Here is a 23,258-nt window from a genome sequence, read left to right as displayed (position 1 = left end):
TTCTATGTCCGTGGTGGTGCCGAACCTGGTGACTGTCACGTGGAGTACAAGAGTTAATGTTTTTTAGAATACACTACAGTTTAAACCTCCTTCCCATATTTGAATTGTACAAACATAATCGGCAAAAATAATTATGCGAGCTTGAATATCGGTGGATCCCCCTACAAGGAACATATGTAACAAAGTGCACTACATATTCTTGCACGTGGTTATCAAGTTTTCTACATGCTCGGAAAAACACTACTAAATTCAAACGCAATCTTTACGATTCCGTTTGAATAAGACTTAGGTCACAGAAATAAACAAAAGAACATACAAAACCGTTGAGGCTTAGAAGGTACTGCATTACGTGAATGGTATCGATTATACGTAATTTGAAACTTATAAATAATAGAAGATGGAAATCCAGAAAGCATATTATTCATTACAAAAAAGGATGGCTTCTGCATTGACGGATGAAGATCACTTTATCGAATTCCAAAGACTACATACAGATGAAGAACGTGTAAAATTTACTCTTGATCTTATGTTAAGATACAATGTACTTCCTAACGTGTGTCCTGCTACAAAAAACGCAAATGAATCTGAGAAATTAAGGACATTAGGTAACAACATATTTGTTTCCAAATCATTGACAAATACATCTTACGAACAAGCTTTGGAACTTTACACCAAAAGTATAGCTTACGCTCCTTATCCATCCGAACAACTGACTTTGGCATATGCCAACAGATCTGCTGCCTTGTTTAAATTAAAGAAATACGAAGAATGCATTCGCGACATAGATAGAGCATTGGCATTAAATTACCCAGATTATTTGAAAGCTAAGATTTACATAAGAAAAATCGAGTGTTTGGAGGCTTTAGAGCATCCTAATGCAGACAATGGTATCAAAGAAGCACAGCAATGGTTAGATAAAATGCCTTTAAATTGCGATTACTGTAAGAAATTAAAGGAGACGCTTATTTCTAAAGACAAAATGCCAAAATTGTGTAGCTCTAAAAGACAAACAGATGCGAAACATAAGACAAAATATACATTTCCTGAAATAAAGACTCCCAACACTGAAATACCTTGTGCTTCGGATGCAATAAGTATAAAGTACAACAAACAATATGGTAGACATCTTGTGGCTACACGCAAAATAGATCCTGGTGAAGTAATTGCCATAGAAAAAGCATACTCTACACTCTATAGTCTTGATAATATGTACACACATTGTTCCTACTGTTTAATACCATGTTGGTCCAATATACCTTGTAACTACTGTCCTTACAGTATGTATTGCTCAGAAGAATGTAAGACTTTGGATTGGGAGAAATATCATGACATGGAATGCTCTGTAATTCCTTTTATGTTTAAGCTGGATTTTAGTACAACGGAATTATTTAGCGTAAGAATCGCTGTACAGGCTGTAAAAGAAAGTCCGAGTATACGAGAATTAAGACAAGAATTGAGAGAAGTTGACACTTGTAATGGTAATTAACTATGTATGTATAGTTATATATACATAGAAAACGAGTCATTTTAATTGTATATTCTTTCAGATCCTCGTACAAAGGGTTTCTCTAAGAAGGGTACTTTTGAGAATGATAAATACAGAAGTTTATATAGTCTCGAGACAAATAGCGAAAAATATTCGACCGACTATATGTTTAGCAGATGTCTTGGTACTAGTTTCATTTTATACTATTTGGCGACGCATTCTAACTTATTTGGAAGTCCATTGAAGAAAGATATGTCCACATTAGTACAAAATACCGACGTGACATTCATCGGCGGTCTTATATTGAAGCACCAGTTGATGCTTTCCTGTAATGCTCACGACGTATGTAATCGCAAAAGATGTAATTATACAAAGATATTAATAATTATTTCGTCTCGTTGCTTTGCATATTTAACAATTATATTCGTTAACAGATCACAGGATACCGCGAAGTGGAACCATTTTCACATGGTTCTGCAATTATTTCGTTCTATAGTTTGATTAATCACTCCTGTAATCCAAATGTATTCAAACAATTGAGGTCTGGACACATGATTATGTATGCCATATGCCCCATTGAGAAAGATGAACAGGTACGCGAACGAATATTCGTAGAAGTTACATTAACATAATGTTAACGACAAAATTTATTTTCTTTAAGATATTCGATTGTTACGATCAGTTCTATGCGGATATTCCAAAAACTGAGAGACAGGAATGTCTCTTGGAGAACTACCTGTTTACGTGCAATTGCTTGCCATGCCGAGAAGATTGGCCATTATTCGACGATATGAAACCGAGCACTGTAAGTTATTTAATACCTAAATACATATCCAAACGTAACAGCATACATATTTTTGCTATATTTGACCATAGAATTTGAACGAGGCAGTGAAACGTGAATTCGCTAAAGTTGAAGAAAGATGGCGACTTCTCATGGCTTCTGATTCTAAAGATGATGTTTTGAATGAATTGAATGTCTTAGATGATGCAATAAAAATGATCAAAATTTTACACTATCAGGCACCAAGACCCAGCAGAGAAATGTGTATTATGGTTGAAGCTTTAAAATGGTGTCTTCTCTTTGAAAAGGACTAATTTTTTAAATGATTAAAAACGTGTTTCGTGTAATTATATGTTGCTCATTTTATAACTAAATAAACGTATCCTTTTATATTTTTATATTAGTTGTTCTATGTTTATCCGCATTTTGTGTGTTTACCGACTTTGGGGAAATCTTATATTATAGTTATACATAAAATATTATTGCATACAACATACCGTAGGTTTTAGATAAGGTTGCCAAACATTTGTCAAGAGAAGAATGTAATCTATAGAAGGTCAATCGGTAGGAAAATCAATGAAGTCACCTCTGGACAAAGGTTGTATCTAACGATAAGAACGCATTGCGTCTCGCAAATTTCCTTGACGCGCTTTATTTGTCTGAGTTAGCGGACAAGGGAACAGCGGAGATTCCTGGACAGCGATCAGTGTATATCTTGTCTTCCGTGAACAATGCGTACTGCGTGTCTGATTTGAACTCCGTTTAGAAATTGGATTCCACGTGCAATATCAAGGAATATATTTCACGTTTGACGCATTTGATGTTTTACAAGTGATTCGTGGTATCGTACAGTTTGCAAGTGCGTAAGAATGAATTTCCGATTTTAACTTTGGAAGGTAAGTCATTGCGGTTTTTATTTTGTAAATACAGTATTTTATATATATATAAACATATTTACAAATTGTAAACAGTAAGAGTTTTAAATCTTGAAAACCCGAAGATCGCAATTTATAAGAAATCTAAAAATAAATGAACGTGAATCACGTTGATCATTGACACAGCTGTGCCGCCGAACCTTGTACCCCTACAAGGTCGTCGATAAATGTACTCTTTACGTTTGTTTTCTACTACGAATTGTCGCGTCAACGACAAGAGGCTAAACTTGTTCCACGAGGGTCCAAAGAATTTCGAGTGTTTGCTATAGCAATTCTGCGCAATCAACGTAAAACGCAAGTGCTTTGACCGCTCCTGAACTTTGCGGACAACTATAATTTCAAGGCTTCTAGAATATTTTGTAGAAAACTGAATACCTTACGAATGCGATAGTATTTCGAAGATGTATACTTTGTTAATATGTCTACTATAATATGTTTACTTATAGGAATCGCTATATTTGTAAACGCTAAACGTTGCTTATCGCCGTTTATATAATTTTTCGAACAAACTAGCGGTACGGGACTTAATCGTGGGACCTACTTATACTAAAACTGTACAATGGTATCGTAACAGTAATAATGGTAGAGATAAAGAACAAGTTTTTAAAACAAAAAATTACACAGGCACATTGTATCTGAAATGTACGTATTTGTTCCTCTTGACGAAGAAAACAGTAAATTCTTCGGGTTCGCAATAAAGAATTTGTAAGGGGAGGTGCGATAGCATGCTTTAGTTAGTATGCCGCAATTTATTTAAAACCCACTGAAACAAGCACGAAACTCAAATAACTGGGGCACTTTTTCCTTTTCACTTTGAAATAGGAATTAGTCCGTGAAGCGGCAAAAGAAACTTAGACATACTATATCGAGTATAATACTATGTTAGTATCCATATAAAACATCGGGTCACTTTCAGGGTGTTATCCGCGAAGGTGTCACTTGGAATAACACTCCAATCGGGAACAATTCACCACACCTCTTCCATCATCGAGGAGACGACCGCAAAGAACGACAGAATCAGACACCGTGGAAAGCACATCTCGTTTCGGAACGTATAACGACAGAAAACCAGACACCGTCGTCCCCACGCGACGATCCTTCTCCGGCCCCTCCAAGGACCAGTCTGGACAGTGGGGGTAGGTACATCGTCCTCATGGTTAGCGATGGGATCAAGTGTAATATCAATACCTCGCGATCAGTAGCAAACTATGTTAAGTAAACAAACTGAACTGATCTTCACTTTTGTATACTTTTTTTCAGCTTACAGGGATAGGGAGTTTTAGCGGGTAAGTACTGCACCACTCCATAGTAGATACGGGGAATCCCACGAGATCTTGGTAAAACAACCTCGGACCTTTCAAAGAAGGAGAAGGTTCAAAGAAGGCTGGGGATTGCGTGGGATTTCCCGCACCGCTTACAAGGCGGTAAAGGACCTACCTACCCTACCCGCTAAAACTCCCGTGGTGTTCTACTATACATATACGTACTAAAGGGAGATTCTTGGAACGTCGACAACGAAACTTCCAGCGCTGGACGCAACTGACTCCAACCTTTTCCACCAAGTACGAAGGAATGCTAGTCGATCAGAATTGAAAGCTACTTGTAGGGCGCTTAATCCCATCACTACTGGTAGTATCACGAGTGTTGGAGGGAGAAGCACCAAGGAGGAGTGGAAGAAGGCAGAGATGGTTGCGGGACCTGATAACGTAGGCCTGCCCCGACTAATTACTCGTATTTACTCGCAGAAGGAGAAGAAGACGGCACGGAGCGACGTAGAACACGAAGAGTCCCGGGGTAGTAGGCACGAGGAAGGTCGTCCGAGAGGAACGAGCAAAAGATGGCCTGTCCAGAAAAGCCGGTCACGGCGCTCACCGTCTCCCTCGTCTACCTTCTGGCACTCTTCGGTGAGTTACCAGGCTGTGTTGGCCCCCCTGCTTTCTCTTCCTAGCCTCATCGAGCCCTCTGGCCTATCCTGCGCAATGCTCATCCCCGCTACGTTCAAATCCGCCACCAAACTCATTCATCAAATTCATTTTGCAGCGGTACACGAGGTGTTTATTTACGTTTTCGTTATTTACGACACGATTCTATTCGACGTCTCGTAAACTGATGAAACAATTGTCCCCATACATAGTCGCTTGTACTCGCAATCTTCGAAAGAAAACAATTACTTTTTCCATTTTTGAATCGTTGAGAGCCGTTTTTAATTGAGATTTAATTTTCTTTTTGCAGGTTCCTACTGTCAAATGGCACCAGGTAAATATTTTATTTTATTTAAATTCGTAAGAAATTACGATGACGCAAGATATTTTCTGAATAGAAACTTCGAATTAAAAGTTTCGATTAAAAACAAGTAGAACGCTTGTTTATAGTATAAACAAGACACTACACAATTTTGGATCTAATAAAATAGGAAAGACTCCAAGCCTGTTTGACTAGATACTCGATCCTAGGCTACCTGCAGACCCTAGGTATTTATAATACGACTTCATTCCATTCAGCGTTGGTATTCTCACTGGAAACTGAGAATTCAACCTAAAATCACTGTTATTCGCAGGCGGAATACTTGGGTTGGAAGGATGTAATCATTTACATCTCAAAACAAGCAACAGGAATGTAGAACCTCGTGATTAAACATTCCGTAGACATTGTTGAATAAAATAAACATCGCAAGATGAATTTTCTAAAGAAAACCTTATATTACGGTTTACCTATACCGTTAAACCAAGAAAAACGCGTAAGGATAACATACTAATCACCGATACGTATAAACCGCACTGTCCACTCGTAATAACCGTTTAATTTGTTATTTATATTTAGTACCGGAACACTAAAATTAATTATTGTAGATAATATTGACACATATGTTCCACTTTCCAATGTCCCTATTATCAGTATACAATAATTTAGTATAATTCGGAGCTCGTTAAAATTATTTTATGTAATAAAGTCTAAGACTGGACTCTCTAAAACTACTTTTTTCTACTTCTTATCACGAACGAACAATTTTGTAAATACCTACTCATTGGTTTGGCGATAAGTTACGTTTAATTGAAACAGAAGCGGTACCATTTCTGTGTCTGTGTCGTGTAGCAGGGACTCCGTGAATTAACGGTGTCGTTAGATTGTGTAGGTGTGCGTGAATACGTGCGTACGTATGTACACGCAAAAGGGATTGCGACCGCGTACATCTCGTTGTCGGTTTTAGAACAGTGATCCAGACTCTGACGTACAAGGTGGTTCCAAAATATCAATTCCATATTAATATAATATAATATTTGAACATCTCAAACGAATGGTAAAGCTCGACATCTACGAATCTTATTCTCGTATACTTTCTTTCCATCCTCGAACCGATCGTTATTTATTTTAAGATCTCATTGTTCAATTGACTTTCGTCTCCATCGCATTTCGAAGCCACCCTGTACATATAACCGTACGAATACATTCACCCGTCGCGTGCACGTTGCATAGCAAACGCACACGTGTGTGTACACGTTCACTTGCTGACACAAGTATTCGCAAGAATCCACGATTCTATCCTAGAGTTTATTTCTTGTCGAGTCAGTCATCGTTTCACGGCTTAAAAAGCAAAGCCAAGGCGAGGCAAGTAATTGCGAACTGATTTCAACGTACACCCGCGTGTTAACTTCACGCCGCGAAAGTCGTTTTCGCGTCTACCGTCATAATTCAATTTGCATTTGATTATTAACGTAAACTAGACAATGCAGACGCACGCGCTGCTCGACAATTACCGCGATCAGGACGACCTAAGCTAAAATTTTATCTTTCAATCTTCTGAGTATTTTTGTGGTTCGTTTCGGTAATTGTAGCTGTATTTATAGTACACTGGGCGAAGAACCAGTTTAACGAGCAGTTTATTTATTGCAAATTACTTCAGTCTTCATCACGCTTGGCTAACCGGTTTCGAAATGCGACGTATTGATTGAGTAATTACACAGAGTCGAACGAGGAAGTCATCTAATTTTATATGTTTCTTCTTATGCATCGTTCAAATTCTCAACGTCGAAATGTCCATCTTCTTGGAAGTCCGCGAAAAGAAGAAATCGTTTCTTCTCAGTTTTTTAAATACCGGCCAGCCAGAGAAATTGTTACTTTTTCTTTATTTAAAAAAAAAAAAAAAAAAAAGAAGAAGATAACGTTCGACATTAAACAGCTATACTATCGAGATAGCCAAAACAGAGTGCTTCGTAACCCAATCACTGCGGACTGTAGCATCTCTGCCCGCCCACGCGTACGTGGTAGACGTAGCGCTACACACATATCAACCCGCATGGGACGCTCACACGCGCACAGTCCGTGTATCCTGTGCGTCTCATCGGTTTAGACGAGAGGTTCCGGAGTAACAATGTTTTTCAGTCGACGCGTGACTCTCGCCGGGTCACATTCCGAAATACTTTTTTCGGCTGGCCGATCGTTGGGCGAGCGGTTTCGTCGAGCGAAGACGCGACAAAGGCGATCGATTCCGTTCGGTTTACCGACTCTTGGACGATTATGTTCGCGTACTGGATGCTGTGGATGATTGTTGCAGCCGTGGCAGGGGCCACCAGAGGCTGGAACGTGGGAAGTGGCCTCGAGTACAAGCTGACGACGACCTTGCTCTTCAACGAGGCTGCTCCGTCGAAATCCAGCGGGGACGTTGGCTTCCGAATGACCGGCGGCCTGGACGTGACCGCCGTTTGGCATATGCCCACCGACCGCGACACCTTTTTGCTCAGTATCGAGGTACAAGGTTTCTCGTCTCGTCGAGAAAGAATATTAGTTTTCTTTCAGCCGCGAGCAATCGTCGCGTTACCGCTCGAATGTTTATGGTAGATTAGCCGCGATCGAAAGGAAGTTCTTGCGTACATCCATGAATAGAATGACTGGGCCCGTTACTCGACGATGGTGAAGCACCGACGCGGTGTCACTCGGCCGTCTGGAATATAATCGAGGCACTGGGGGATAATTAAAATATGGCTGTTGCTTTAATCGATAGAAATGGTATTTGTGCAGCCGTACCCGCGGTGCGAGAGAATGATGAAACTTCCTTTATGGTAGTTGAGATAGTTCGATGATTTCGGTTTAATTTTCTTTGTCGGATGATCGTTGGAGACGATATTGTTTTTAACCTTGGTTTTCTCAGTTTCCCAGGGTTCGTTATAGTTGCCTTGATTTTAATCCATCGTACGTATGACAATGCCTGCGTCGAGTATCGTCCACGGTTCTATAATTATTGTTTTGCTCAAAGAGATATTTTTCTGAGGGTATTGTGAAGATTATCTCAAATCAGAAAATTCATACATAAGTAGAGGCCTTTCATTGCTCGAACAAGTGCCGCTACTGATATCCTTTATTATGTTTTCTTTTTTATTGTCAGCATGTATGATTCTGATTGTCTCTCGAATGATAAATTCTTGCAAAGAGTAATCATCATAATTTTCCATTCGTTTGAAAATTACATTCCCATGTAATCTTCTAATTGAATGTTTTGTATTACTTATTCGTACGTTTAGTGCATTTACATAATTTCTCGTTTCTTGTAAATGTATTCTCTGCATATTTTAACCAAATGGAACAAGTAAAGATTACTTGATATAACTTTATATCGGAAGCACCGTTAGCCGTGTTAATTCAAGTACGGTTTACCTTAAACGCTAAATGGATACTTAATTTCGTTCATATAAATGGTACGTTTATCGAAGAAGCGACGATAAGTGTTAAAAGTGTTTGCATGTCCGGTGCAAAGCTGATAACCTTTCCTTGAAAGACGCGTAAACTGAAACTCGTCAACCGTCATCGAATCAGATATTCGACACGAATTACACATTTTACGTTCGGAAAGTTTGCTTTTAACAATAAGATTGTATAGTTTTCCAAGACCGGATACTTTTCTAAATTTGTACTATCTTCTTGAATCGATCAGATGGTTCAATGATTCAATGTTTGCTCTTCTATTAGCACATGAATAACTTATTATACAAAGTTGTTACACTAAAGATATCCAACACTTTGATATTAGAGAATAATAACCCAAATACTATATCGAAAACTTGTTGCTAACAAGAACGATTTTTTCGCAGCTGGTATCGCCGCAGTTATGGATCAAGTCTCGAAGAGCCCCCGAACCAGAGGGTTTCGTCGAGCATTCGTCTCAGGTGAGCGTGATCGCCAGGAAGCCATTGTTGGTGGTCTGGAAGAACGGGGAGATTAAATCTGTGTACATGGATCCATCGGAGAGCGTCTCCTCGGCGAATCTGAAGCGCGGCCTGGCTAGCCTCTTCCAGTACAGAGTGTTCGACGACGACGTTGAAGAACGAGACGCCTCTGGTCTCTGCAACGTGATCTACCACTCCTTGGGTCCCAAGACGGTAGGGAAACGAAAGACAGTCTGCGAGCAGAGCGCTCTGCCACCGAGAAAACGCCATCCTAATCCTCTCTTCGGTGTGAAACTCGCGAGTACACGCAATTCCACTTACGAGCTCACGCAGAACCTTTTGCCAAGTATGGTTCGCGACGAGGAGAGGCATGAAATGACGCTGACCGCTAGACCGGAAATTGGCACCATTGTTATATCGAAAAGGACGCTCGAGTTGGTCCCTGGCACTTTGACCGTGGAAACCGTGCAGGCGAACACCTTGAAAGAAGCTATCGCAGCGTTGCAACCCAGATACCAGGAAACGAACATGGAACTTCAATTGGAGCAGTCCACTTGTCCTAACGGCGTGTGTCAAACGGTTAGTGTGAAACCAGTTTGTCGATATATTCCGAGGATGTTTATAGCCAGATCGAACTTAATTGGACGTTCAAGGCCATATTACCTTTGTAAATCACCCGCGTCATTCTATCTGCCCGTTGGAAAACGTGTGCGATTGGCGTTGTTTATTTTATGGCTTCACCGGTAAGAAAAAGCCAAGAGTAAATGTCTTTACGACGAATAAGATTACAGATGAACGGGGCTTCGAGTAAACGACCTCGACGAGAGGCCTAGTTCTTTCAACAAAACTCACGAAACCGAGTTAACAAGCATGAAATGCTACGTCTAATTTGTAATTTACTTTCAGATCGAGCAAACGATCGAGGAGTACCGCAGCGCATTGGAGAATAACGCGATAGGCACGGGAAAATCGGCGTCAGCGTTCCTGAAGTTGGCACCTCTAGTCAAATCTGCGACGCCAGACGAGCTCCTCAAGATATTGAAAAGCCCGCGGTATCGTCAATTAAAAACGCAGCTGTTGGACGTTGTTGGTTCCGTGTCAACGTTGGCAGGCCATCAAGTGGCCATGAAGGTCCTCAGACAGGACGAGGTAGGCGAAGACACCGAGAGATACCTTTGGGCTTTGTCTCTGTCGCCGACTCCCAACGCGGACATCGTGAAAGATATTCTGAAGCGGTCCGAGGAAACAATCCAGAACAATAAAGTCTCTGAAACGTTGGCCTTGACCGCGGCAGCGATGTCGCGCCACTTGGAATCGGCGACAGCCGTCGAGAAAGCGAGAGTCAGCTTGGAAATCGGCCTGGATAGCTGCACAGGGGAGGAGTGCAAACTAAAGTTCCTCAGAGCTTTCAGAAACCTGAGAAGCAAAGCTGCGATACCTACCCTACTGAGATTCGCGACCAGCGAGAATAAGGCGATCAGCGTGGAAGCTTGGCGGGCGCTATCCACGATCCCCAAGGACTCGATAACCCCCGAGGTGCTAATTATCGCCAAGCGAGTCTTCTACCAAATCGGTGGGCCTAAAAGGGACAGCAGTGCCCGAACATTGGCGTTGGACATCATCCTCGAGTCCAAACCTTCCAAAGAGGACGTCGAAGGCCTGGTGAAATACTTAACCGGCAACGATCCTGCCTACGAAATTCGAAAATACTTGAGCCAACGTTTGGAACAGCTCTCCGAAAAGGACTCCAAGTTAGCAGCTTACTTGGACGAGATCCTGACGAGGGCTGGGACGAATGTGGTCAATTACAACGTGTTCTCGCAGCGCGGTTTGAGTACTGCTTTTACGAGAAGCTTCCTAAAATCGGCAGCCAGCAACGGATCTCTGGTGACGGTGCAGGAAATCAACTCTGGATTGTTGAAACGAGGGATAGTGAACGTGGTCCTGGAGGTCGACGATCACGAGGAAGCACTGTTCTCTCTAGGACTCTTCGCTGGCGGTCTCGGCAGCTTCGTTTCGAGTTCCGGCGAGGAAGAGGACTCGCAGGAAGACGAATTGGCCACAGCAGGAATGGAGATCGATTTTCTGGGCGTTGGTATCAGGCCGTTCATCTTCTTCTCCGGGCAAGGGGAGCTAATGGGTCACGTATGGTCTGGCACCGCTTCCACGCGGACTCCAGCGTTCCAGGCTCTGGCTTCCATTCACAACTACAACGAGTACATTCCTTTAGCCTCTGGTATCGTTGCAGAGTCCGACGTTCAGGGTGCGGTGAGCTTTGATTTGGCAGGGCAAATCCTGCTTAGTCTGTGGTCCAGAAACGCTCAGTCTTTGGTAGATTTGAAAGCAGGTGTGGCGATCCAAGGTGGCACCAAGGTACGCACCGATTTCGTGCAGAGCATCGCGGAGTTTTCAATGACGATGGAACCGAAACTGGAGCTGGCAACCGACGTAGATTTTTCCGGGCCAGTTTCCTTGTGTATGAGGCTCAGTCAACCTAATGATGTCGTCAAGTATCAGATTTACAAAATCGAACGAATAGCTGGCAGTAGACACAGGCTCCGAAAGACTAGAAGAATGAAGCTACACAATCCGGGCAGGTCCTATCTTCTAAACAGGAAGAACAACGAAATGTGTTCGAAGGTGTTCAGTTAACTTTTGAAGACTGCGTGAGATGTTGTTGCAGGAGTTTACAAAGACAATTCTATTGAAAGTATCGTTTTCTTTCCTCTGCGTGTTACACGAGACGTTGTTCAAACTGGGATCGCGTGCCTTTTCTTGTACGTGTGTTGTATACATAGGAGTGATGTATTTTTATACTGTGTGAATTTCATGCGTAGGCGTTCCTGTGAGGCTTCGTGGACGGAGAGCAGTGGTCCGTTTATTTAAAAAGTCACACAAACTCATTCCAATTATTAGTACATTTTCTTTTTTAGCTCTTTTTAAGCTGATTTCATTTTGCCCATGTCTCTTTTTATGTGCATTTGTATAATGACTTTCCAACTGAACATTCCTGACACTTTTACACACACGAGTTTACAAAGTTAGTAACATTTAAATAAATTCCTGTCAAAGTATAGTTATCGAAGATTTTGTCTAAAGTTCCCTTTAATTCGCATGTGTTCCGAGGTGAAGGAACTTGTAATGAACTTGAACGAACTAGAAGTATATAAAAATATGTATGCGATCTCGATGTATTTTATAAAATTTATTCTTACCAACGTAAGATGCTCTTGTTTTTTTCTTTATTTACTTCTGAATCACGAGTTAAGTATTTACAGAATATCTTCATCGCTATTCGTAATTATTTAAATATTTCAAATATTTAAATACTTTATTTTATACAAATCACAGTCTATAAGGGTCAACGTAAAATTAATCAAATTTGTAGAATTGCATTATGCTTAGGATTACATCTATCGAAAAATTTTACACCTATAACGGATTCGATTATTCTCGCATGATTTTGTTTGTTGAACGTAGGTCATGATAAGAATCAGCAACAAACAGAAACTGTTGATAGACAGTTTTCTATAGTTGATGATGATCTATAACAAATTTGTTTATTGAAAGCGTGACATGACATAATACACTTAACATGAATATTCATTACATTGATCGTAATGTATTTTTAAATATAAAATGCAACGAAGCTGGACCTAATTCGTTGAAAAACAATGAAAAGGTAAATTAAGAATATAGAAGTATCCCTTTTATACCTTTGCGAATTAAAGGCAATTAAGAAACGCGTTGCTTAAAACTGCCTACGGGGTGAAATTATACCACTAATAAAAGGTACCGTGGTAATTCAGTTCGTAACAAGAAAATCAACATATAAATAATGCATTCTCTACTTAGGTTGATTTAAGTACCCTTTGCCTTTCAAGAGATTGTCCAGCTTCTCCTGGGAGTAGTACACAACGAAATCCGATGGTGACGCGACACCCTCGAAAACAGCGTAAACAGAAGGTTTTAAATTGTAGAAAAATAGCGGTTGACCCCTCATGGCAAAATCTCTCGTCAAAGTTTCGATTACCGTAGCTGCAGTGAAATCTGCTCCGTAAATATGCGAGCAGTCGATTACAACTGGAGTAGTCACGCTTCCAGCCCGTCGGCTATACTTTGTTACTAAATTTCGTACATAATCTACCGATGGGAAAATTAAGCACCTATCCGGTGTCAACATGAGATATTCGATACCATGACGAGTCTGCAAATATAAAAAGTTCTGCAAACATCGAACATTACCAATCAACAATAAATCAACAAATAAAAAAGAAAGATATACGTACGGTAAGTTTTTCTACGGATATTTTTGGTCGTGCCGCGTGATAAAGAATGAACAAAATATTTATTCCGATGCCGCATAGGATTCCAATCTCTAGTTGTAACACTAAGCACGCAATGAATGTTCCTAATCCAGGAATTAAATCCGATTCTGCGAGAAAATAACAAAATGAAAAGAGAACATTTAATTTCTTCGTGATCGTTAAAATCTTCCTTTTTAATTTTTTATTACAAATTATAAATTTACTTTTCGTTCTCCACATTGGTTTTACGACCTTAACTTCTACCATGAATATCACAGCAGCTATGATAATGGCTGCTAACGTGGCTCTCGGTATGTAACTAAAGTATGGAGTGAGAAAAAGAAGGGCCAATATTACTAGAGCACCTGAAACAAATGATAGATATGCCAAATTTTTATTTTTTATAAGAGAAGTAATTATAGAGAAGTACAACAATTACCAGTATAAAGACCACCCATCGGCGTTCTAACTCCAGAAGCATTGTTTACGGCACTTCTACTAAGAGATCCTGTACCGGGAAAAGCCTGTACCAGAGAATTACCGATGTTTGATATTCCAATCGCGATCAGTTCTTGCGTTGCATCAACTGATTTTCCAGTTGCTGGAATAAGTAATATATTTCTAAATAATTTCAAATTATAAGACATAACATTATCCGTCGTTAAAGCATGCGAGGTATACAAAATGAAATACAAGCTTACAGAAAGCTTTGCAAATAGCTATGTTCTCCATCAACGAAATAAGCGGCAAAACAAGAATACCGCTTCCCAGATTTGAAACCATCTCGACAAACGTCACCGTTGTATTATCATTTTTGGTATAACTAAACGGTGGTAATTGTACAGTTGGCAAACCTCCTGGTATAAAACCTACACGGAACGTGTTAGCTTCAATTGTAATTTCTCTATTTCGATTAGAATTTTGAAACTGTTAACCCTATTTTATTTGTTCTTACCAACCAATTTGAAGGGAGATCTTTCGCTAAGACTATATCCCAAAAGGCCGCAAAGTATCACCAAAAACGCATTTCGCGATGTACCGATTAACCAAATGATTTTATTTATAACGCGATATTTCGAGGTTTGCGATTCTTCGTCTTTAGGGCCGATACTGTACGATGCTAGAAGCTGCAACAGAATAAAACGATATTCGGTTTGTTACATCAACGTATCGTAACGGACTAGCAATTATTTAAACAGTATAGATTGTTTACTCTAAGAAGTAAAAGAAGAGCTATACAAGTTGCGCCAAGCGCGGCGTCCCAGGCCGAGGTTTTATGTAATTGTCCGACGAGACTTTTCCACATCTCGAGAAACTGTGATCCTTTGGCAGGTATTCCGAGAACATCTTTTATTTGCGAAGTGACAATTATTAACGCTACTGCTGATGTAAAGCCCGAGCTAACAGGTCCCGATACGAAATCAATTAAAAATCCTGAAATGCGAACATAAGATAACGAATCGAGATTATTATTTTTAAACGTGCTCGAATTTTAAGAAGAAAATTCAAACCCTTACCAAGACCAAATATCCCCATAAGTAATTCTATTACTCCAGCCAGAAAACAGAGAAGTATCGCGTGTTGCACAGGTGCGTCAAGATGCGATACCGTTTGATAGGTGAGTAAAGAGATAATGGCGGTAGGTCCCAAGGGCGTATCTTTGCAGGATCCGAATATAATATAGATAAAACAACCTATGAAACTACCGTATAATCCATACTGAAAAATATAATGGCACTTTATCTTTGTTCTAAACCATGGTAACTTGAATTGTTACAGCCGGCTAACCTGCGGTGGTAGACCTGCTACGTTGGAGTACGCTAATGATTGTGGAATAACGGTGAGGCCTACGGTAACACCGGCAACAAGATCGCCCAGTGCATCCTGGCCGCTGTATCTTGGCAACCAACGTAAAATAGGGAGCCTCTTGTAAATGGTTTTCTTGGTGCACGCTGATCTCAAACGTCGCCTCGTGTAATGGACTACTGAATCTAGGAGGCTGTCCTTCTGCGGTATCACGTCGTCCCCCGGATCCTCCACCACTGTGAAAAACAAACTCATTTAGCGCCGTGTGTTTACTCGGTTAATAAAACTAAATGATCAATTGCCGATACTCGCTCAAAGACAATTAAGAACTGTCGTATCGTTAGTTAAGAAATCACTTAACATCCCGTTACGGAATTTACGATCGAAACATCTCAAGTATCAAAGTACAATCTTTTGCGTATCGTTCAGCATTTACGTCGACGAAATTGAATGTCACGCGAAACAGTTGTATATAATTAGTATTTTTTATATAGTTTGTACAATATAGTTAATTAGTTGATCGATTACTGTGATTCTTTACATATGAAATCCGAAGAACCCTGTATTCCTTGGTGACTCTCATACGAATCATGCAGAGCTTGAGACCTGTTCGAATTACTAAGATGTATGCTGTCCCCAGATCCGCTTAAGGCGTGATTCACGTATGCCCCGGTTCTGTTGTCTTCGTTTGTATCATCTTCATTACCGTTCGGTTTGCTCATCCTGAAAATAGAAAACGATGTACAGATTACATACGATTGATATAAATAATTCTTACGGAAGTATGAAAGTAGAAGTCCGAATCGAATTGAATTTACGATACTTCGGCTCGCTGCTTCCAATCGTAGCCTCGAAGAAGCGTATATTTTTGTTAATCGATTTCCATTAAAGGATCCAATAGAAACCCATAAAACGCGCGTGCATCGCGCACGTGTGAAAGAATCAGCTTGTTTTTCCAATCGAATAATACGTTGCCCTGATTCAACCTCGTCGTCTGTGTCAACCAGTTCGATGGGAATCGTGCCTCGTAAAATTGCGATTTACATGTATCGGAATGCGACCACGATGCCTCACGTACACAAATGGATCTTATAACTACAGCGAACCCGAGTTTTCTTAAAAAGAAAAAGTGTTTAACGATGTCGAGAAGGTTCGAACCTCCCCCCTTACAAAAAACATCACGCCCCCTTTGCTACGCAAGATCGAACAGCCCTAATTTAGAAAACACCGCTCTAAACAATGTCGCGAACCGAAAAGAAACGACGAATCCCCTTTTAAACTGTGTCACGAGTTTAGAATCGTCAACGGCGTCGCGCACGAATGCACTGCTTGGTTAATGATAAATTGTGTTTGCCAGCTGTATTACGATCTATGTCGACGCGTTTGATGGCTCGTTTGTTCAGGTTCCCGTTGATCGCTTAATTGTCACAAATATTTGACCAAAAGAAAGGAACATCCGGTTAAAAGTTACGTAACAATTCTATCCGTACGCGTTATGTACTTTGGTTGTTGCATCGCGGAGTATTTTAATGAGAGGAATCGGATGGAGGAAATTCTTGAGATTTCACAAGAAACGGGAGTTAAGAGACCTAAATGGGGGCGAAAGTGCAATTGCCCTCGTCTGGAAACGTGTAGCTATATTATTGAGAAACTCTCGACTAAATTAAGACGGTGAAAAATGATAATAATTGTCGCCGAGAAATTTTACGTGAAAAAATTGTATCGAAATCCCCTTGGGTATGCGCACACGCTGTACACGCTTTGCAAACGCTGTGCGTTCGTTGTTATTCCTCAGATGTTGTTCGTTTTTATATTATATTGTGTAATAATAAAGGTAAAAGGATGACGGTGGATTAACGTTTGCTTTATCGCACAGCAATTCGATGCTAGGTATCCCCACTGGCGTTCTATTCTTTATTTAAGGATTCGAGATCAACCGCGGTGTCGCTGTACCGGTTCTTCGAACTTCCTTTGTTTAAAGAAGCAGGTAAATGTATATAGAAGCCGGCAAGCAATCAGGAAAAGTCGATCTTTTGCATCGACGAAAGCGACGCGGAACAATAATGCGACTCTCGGTAGAGTGGAAGGGAAAAGTATTTATGCGATACGGAATATTACCATCTAAGAAGTTTTTCAAATGAATAGGTGTTCACCTTTCTATCGTACATGCTATCGCATATTTGCAATTAAAGGGGGAAGTTCTCGCGTTACAAGATGGAGAATCGTTAATAGTGAACATTTTATAATTTCAAAACTGCTGTTGTCATACACGCTGAAGTTTCATCATAAGCTAGTAATCGATTCAGACTATTTGGAATGAGTGTGGGATGAAAGGGCGTGATGGTCGTAAAAAAAAGAAAAAACTATTCATACGGAGAGATAACGTGAAACAGGATTATCATTACGCTTCGTCGAGGAGCACAGCAATCGGAATCGGAGTGTAATCAGCTAAAATCGTGTTATACTTCGTTTAACTTTCCAAAATTACGTATCTATAGCGATATCATAAAGTAGATAAATTTGAGAAGTGACGAGAGATACAAATCGGGTAAAAACTGCCGCGCCCAGTATGTACGTACATGTGCCTCGTGACACCTGTGTTGTTTATGCTGCATTCCTTAAATGCACGCGTTGTTACATGTGTGAAATAACCAGTACAGCGTTTCACACGTTCGAGCCTGTAACTCTAGTTCAGCTTCCGCGAAAGTGACATTTGAAATGAAATTCTCGATTCTCGAAACGTTCACCTTTCGAAAAACGCAGAGAAAACGAAAATTGTACATCGTCGCGCCTCTTGGAAGAGATTGGTAGCTCTGTATCAGTCCTATCAGAATATTATTGTTTCTCGCTGTGGGTTGCGTTAAGTTTTACGATCCAGTTTTAATCCGCTCGATCTTGAAATCCCCCACGCGATGACGTTACAGTTTTCAGTCATATGAACGAGTCGTAAACGAGGGAAAAAGACGCGTTACCGAGCGAGTCACATGGTTCGCTGGTGCAACCGGTCAGTCTGCGGCACTCACGTGCTTCTGAGTCAACTCGATGGTCACGCGGTTCGTTATTGCGGGGGTTTGGCCGTGAATCCGCGCGCGTATCCTTTTCGAATGGAATCGATCGTAAATTAATTCCTATCAACGCACTGTTTTTTTTTTTTTTTCCAATCTTCAATCTTCATACTTCGCTCGTAGCCATAAACTAAAGCGTTCACCGTTCTAGCTGCTGCACCATTTGCCTTGAAACCGTGAATATGCATTCAAAGGCTGCGATTATGGAAAACTATGCGATACAGGTTATCAAACATCCTTCCAGGTCGCCTGCGCAAATGTAGGTTGACGGAATTCGCCTTTTCAGCCTCGGTAATCGACGGAGAAAAAGTTGAAGGGAATCGACGGAATACGTCGCGACTATGCGATTTAATTCTATTTTAATGGTACCATCGTTTCGTGAATATGTTTATTGAAATAACCGCGGAATAGTAGGTCGACCTCATCGACGGCGTTAGGTGTCTTTAATTTTGTCTTCGTCGAAGAAGATGTGTTTATTCAACCTATCGGGGGATGAAACTTAATTTTCTATCGAAGTAGCTTTTGAATTTTATTTGTAATTTCTGGAAGGATGTCGTATGTTTCTCTTTTGTTTACGAAGTAACATACCATTGTTTTTAGGACATCTTCGATAGATATACAACGAAACTTCTCTAATCAGGACGCGGTTAATCCAAATGTCAGATAATCCGGCTTCGGTTCGTACTTCGCTTCTTAGCTGAGCAAGAACCGGCACCGATGACGTGAACGATTATGTAGGCTCCTTAACAAATCAAGAATTACGTGGATATTATCAGTATCTATGAGCCGCGAAGGAGATTTTAATTAAAGAACAGCAGCGATCCCATCCCACATGACTTCGCGATGTTTTCAAGCTTGCATCGCAACATTCAAAAGCAAATATAATTTCTAAGTTATCTGTCGATCGTGTCTGTTTTTAGTTTCTAATAAATCAAAAAAAAAAAAAATATATATATATATATATGCGTACAGAGTGTTCTATTTTTATTTATCTACAACTGAAGTGGACACGTAGCTTCCCTTTGCTACTAAATATCGTGTTGCTCTAGAAAACCTCGGTAAAATCTACGTGTACGTACTATTTTTATCTTCGAATGGATCTGTTTCGGAAACAACGTTGAATTTCTAAAAACTATTCTGAGAGGTTAAAGAACTTTGAGAAGGACGACTGAATGGTCGAAGAGAAAGGTCGCTGGGTGGTGAACTCGGGGTCATTTCAAGGTCACGTATCTATGCTTTTGGCCACAGATCGATGAAGGCTCTCTAACATATATCGTTAGAAGCTTGACTTCGAGGGTCGCCACGTCTGATATCAGAAGGGGAAAAAATAAATTCGGGAGACGAATGGCGATCAAATGGCAAATGCATCGGATCGGAAGGTGTCACCGTAATCACGAACACGGACAGATAATCGACATCATCCAGAAATGGGTCATCGGACGACGCGAGCAAGTGACCATATAAGTCACATGGAACTATGTCAAACGTTAATTTTGTTGAAACTGTGCACAAGTGTTCATTGACCCCACCTAAACTAGCTCCCTTTCTTTTTATAGAAAAAAAAAAAAGGAGTCACCCTTCTCGACATCCAATTACAATTCAGACGTTTCCGAACTTCAGACGTCGAACGTTACAAAAAGAATATTTGTACTTCAAACAGCAGACATTCGATCGTCGTTCCCCGCGCACGCAATCCTTCCTATTATCATAACAGAATCATATTGTCATTTCAGAAAGTATACGATATCTCCATAAGCCATGTTTCGCTGTTGCACGTGGTCCTCTAATTACTTCAAGCTAAGCAATACGCAACGAACAACTGTTTGTATCTGCAGTCTGTTGAAACCACGTGCAATTCCATTGTCAGCTGTAATTGTATTTGAATACGGTGCCTTTTGCACGTGTACCTCTTATCGGCGCCGCGAACGCGATGTGTGTGATATAATTAACAAGAGCACAACACAAAAAGTAATTTACAACACAAGCAACGCGCGCGGAACGGTATCGATAATAACGCGACCGGTAGCGTTCTTTCTATTGCAAATAAGCAGCAAATTTCATCGCAACGCTATTGCGTCCTTTGAGTAATAGAGACATCCACGCGCTCAACAATAGGAGTTAATATGCGTTATTCCGTCGCGGCACGTGAGCTTCGGCGTCTTACTTACTTAAATGCTTAGTTAAAGGCGATTAAAGGCAGCTCCGATGATCGCGATAAAAATGTGCAAACGGAATTACGTAGATTTCTTCCATTATCGGTTGTATATTTCTTTTGGTAAATTCTCCTACGATTTTTTTTCCATAGTTGGACTCGTGTTAACCAATAGCTCGCTGATTTGCGAATGCTTTTCGAAAAGAATACTTTTCTTTCTTACAAGTGCAACTATTTATTTTACGTTACAATTACGATTATAATTATACGTTACGCTTCCACTTTGATTCGACTACGATCGCAACGCGACAAATAAAAATGATCGATTGATTTATAATTAAACGTTACTAATTGCTTCCACGTGACAGTCATTCCCCTTAATACGAGTCAATAATTTAAGATTTATGAGTAGAGACAATCGATCGTAAAATTAGATAAATTGACAGTGCCGCGGACTTTTGAATCCTACGTACGTCTGATTACAGTAGCGATGATTCAATTTCATCCGGAATTTCTTTTGGAATTTCATTGCCACTGTTATCAGTTTTAATTTATAACGGAATTCGTCTATTAACAAAAAAAAAAAAGTTACAAACTCTAATTATCTCGAGGACAGTGCTTCTTTCGAACTGCCGTAATCCATTTAATCGATTCATTGTTTACATCTAGATTTGCCGCGAAGCTACACAGAGAAATTTATGAATAGAATATATTTTCGTTTCGCGACCGTGCATCCAAGTTTAGAGCGACACCAATGTTTTAGAACAATATTTATCGACTTGTTTAATATCCGTGGAATAACGTTACAGCTTGTACAACCATCGGAAACCAACTCGTTTATCGGTACGCGTAAACTTGTTAATCACACGCCAAGAATTTTCACGAGATAATTCAAGTATGGTTACCAGGGAGTGTCTAATGTTAGTCAAATAAGCACAATGTTGGTAGAGTTTCGGGCGCTGTTTACTGTCACCAAAGAAGATGACTAGCATTCGTCTACGGCAAGAGTTAAACTGATCATCAAGGATTGTGACATCCAGCAAAGATAATTTCAACTGAATTGATCGCGATACGGTTACATTCAATATTTGTCTTTCTAGACATCATGTGATCCGTCAGCAGGTTCTACCAGCTCTCCGGGAACGTGTAACACGAATTATTTTTGTTCGCCGATCTAACCGTTTCCGAGGAAATCGTGATATCGTAATCGTGAAATCGTAATATTTTAATTAAATTTGTTCGGGCCACGAAATTAATAACTGTTTCTCGGGTACGAACGTGTGAAATCGGAAATACAACTTAAGGAACTAATTCGCATAGAATAAGATTCTATGAATAGCATAACTTGCGTTTTCTATTAGAGTGAATTATGGTCAATGTCTTCGTACGTCGCTTGTTATTTTAATACGCCAATGTATTTGAACACCTCAAGGACTGAGTGACAATAATTGTGTGCAATATATACAATTACACGTTACAAGTTACACCACTTAGCGTTTAGTTTGTTAAACAAACTATGTTTCCCTTTTACTTTCTTATTAAATAGATAACTAAAATGCATCACCGTCGCGGGAACGAAGAGCTCCGTTAACTTAATAACAATATTCAGACCCCGATCTTTAGCTAGATGAAAATAGAAGATCCGCGAACGTCGACTGAGCGTGACAATGTCAAAAACTGAAATGTTGTACAACCGCATGCCGTCCGACTCGACCGCCGATTAAATTCGCACAGGATATACGAAATCCTTCCATCGACGAAAGAAAAATAAAGTTCCCGCTAAAGACGGTTAAAGTTAAGAAAATAACATACCGCGAACTCACCTAAAACCCTACGTTGCACAGGTCGAGGCACGTTCTTCAAGTCGTCTGTACGTTTTTCGACCGTTGTTTGGGCAAACAGAAGGCAAACGGGTGAGAGAGTTGGTCCTAATTTTGGTCCCGCGACGTGCGACCAGAATCGACCAGGAAACCGGAAGTTATTTGTTCTTGCATCCGCGGCACATCCTATCCGCGATTAAATCAAAATAGACATAGCCGAGGAACGACGTCTTTCATATGCACGGGTAATCGTTACACAAAATTTCTTCGCTATCGTTGATCAGGCTTCTGCCGTACGCGGAAACGCGCGCTTCGACGAATAGATCGTTATCGATACGGTCCCGTGACACTTTTATGTGAAGAAACCGAAAAGACGAGCAAAACTGTAAGGGTACGAGCGCAAGCGCGAAGTTCAATCCGGTTTCGTGAGCCTGACGACTGAATCCATGGCAATACGCGATCGGCCATTTAAATGCGCCGTGGTTCTTCGACAGTTTGTGCCGTAACTTCTTCTCCCCTTCTCCGTTTGCTGTCTTTAAGCCAACAACGTCACTGGAGAACAATCCAATGGAAGGCATAAAGGACTCCGCGTTAGGCTCGTTCGTACCGGTTTTATCCGTTTTCTCGTAAAATCCAGCTTCAACCCCGCGGTGCCAGTGGTTCCGCTCGCAAAACTAAATTCACCGGATTTTTCTATCAGAGTGGTTCGTCGTATCGTCGTCGTGCGACAGGGAAGACTTAATGT

General features: G+C 40.5%; 3 protein-coding genes across 5 annotated transcripts; 2 read left to right on the top strand and 1 right to left on the bottom strand.

Moving 5' to 3' along the window:
* Positions 1-2,668, top strand: LOC128887327 (SET and MYND domain-containing protein 4-like). The gene is made up of 5 exons (XM_054143113.1): positions 1-1,478; positions 1,548-1,828; positions 1,921-2,079; positions 2,148-2,291; positions 2,363-2,668. Exons 1-5 carry the CDS (start codon positions 398-400, stop codon positions 2,582-2,584), a joined length of 1,887 nt encoding a protein of 628 aa, XP_053999088.1. The 5' UTR covers positions 1-397; the 3' UTR covers positions 2,585-2,668.
* Positions 2,669-2,978: 310 nt separating this feature from the next.
* LOC128887323 (microsomal triacylglycerol transfer protein) lies at positions 2,979-12,586 on the top strand. Of its 2 annotated transcripts, none has more exons than XM_054143098.1 (7): positions 2,979-3,166; positions 4,122-4,341; positions 4,466-5,109; positions 5,438-5,461; positions 7,758-7,951; positions 9,289-9,942; positions 10,270-12,586. In XM_054143098.1, the coding sequence occupies exons 3-7, from the start codon at positions 5,043-5,045 to the stop codon at positions 12,013-12,015; spliced, it is 2,685 nt and encodes an 894-aa protein (XP_053999073.1). In that variant the 5' UTR covers positions 2,979-3,166; positions 4,122-4,341; positions 4,466-5,042; the 3' UTR covers positions 12,016-12,586. The 2 variants fall into 2 exon arrangements, with proteins under 2 accessions (XP_053999073.1, XP_053999074.1); XM_054143099.1 differs by lacking the exon at positions 2,979-3,166 and having other exon boundaries at positions 4,200-4,341; positions 4,466-4,491; positions 4,698-5,109.
* Positions 12,550-23,258, bottom strand: LOC128887326 (sodium-independent sulfate anion transporter). Of its 2 annotated transcripts, none has more exons than XM_054143110.1 (11): positions 22,517-23,258; positions 16,018-16,199; positions 15,459-15,712; positions 15,188-15,389; positions 14,884-15,104; positions 14,626-14,797; positions 14,372-14,539; positions 14,110-14,271; positions 13,895-14,035; positions 13,653-13,798; positions 12,550-13,570 (listed from the first exon to the last, which is right to left on the bottom strand). In XM_054143110.1, exons 2-11 carry the CDS (start codon positions 16,196-16,198, stop codon positions 13,211-13,213), a joined length of 2,007 nt encoding a protein of 668 aa, XP_053999085.1. In that variant the 5' UTR covers position 16,199; positions 22,517-23,258; the 3' UTR covers positions 12,550-13,210. The 2 variants fall into 2 exon arrangements, with proteins under 2 accessions (XP_053999085.1, XP_053999087.1); XM_054143112.1 differs by lacking the exon at positions 22,517-23,258 and adding an exon at positions 21,599-21,746.

Source organism: Hylaeus anthracinus, unplaced genomic scaffold (assembly GCF_026225885.1).
Source record: "Hylaeus anthracinus isolate JK02 unplaced genomic scaffold, UHH_iyHylAnth1.0_haploid 11985, whole genome shotgun sequence".
NCBI lineage: Eukaryota > Metazoa > Arthropoda > Insecta > Hymenoptera > Colletidae > Hylaeus > Hylaeus anthracinus.
This window is presented reverse-complemented; position numbering and strand designations above follow the sequence as displayed.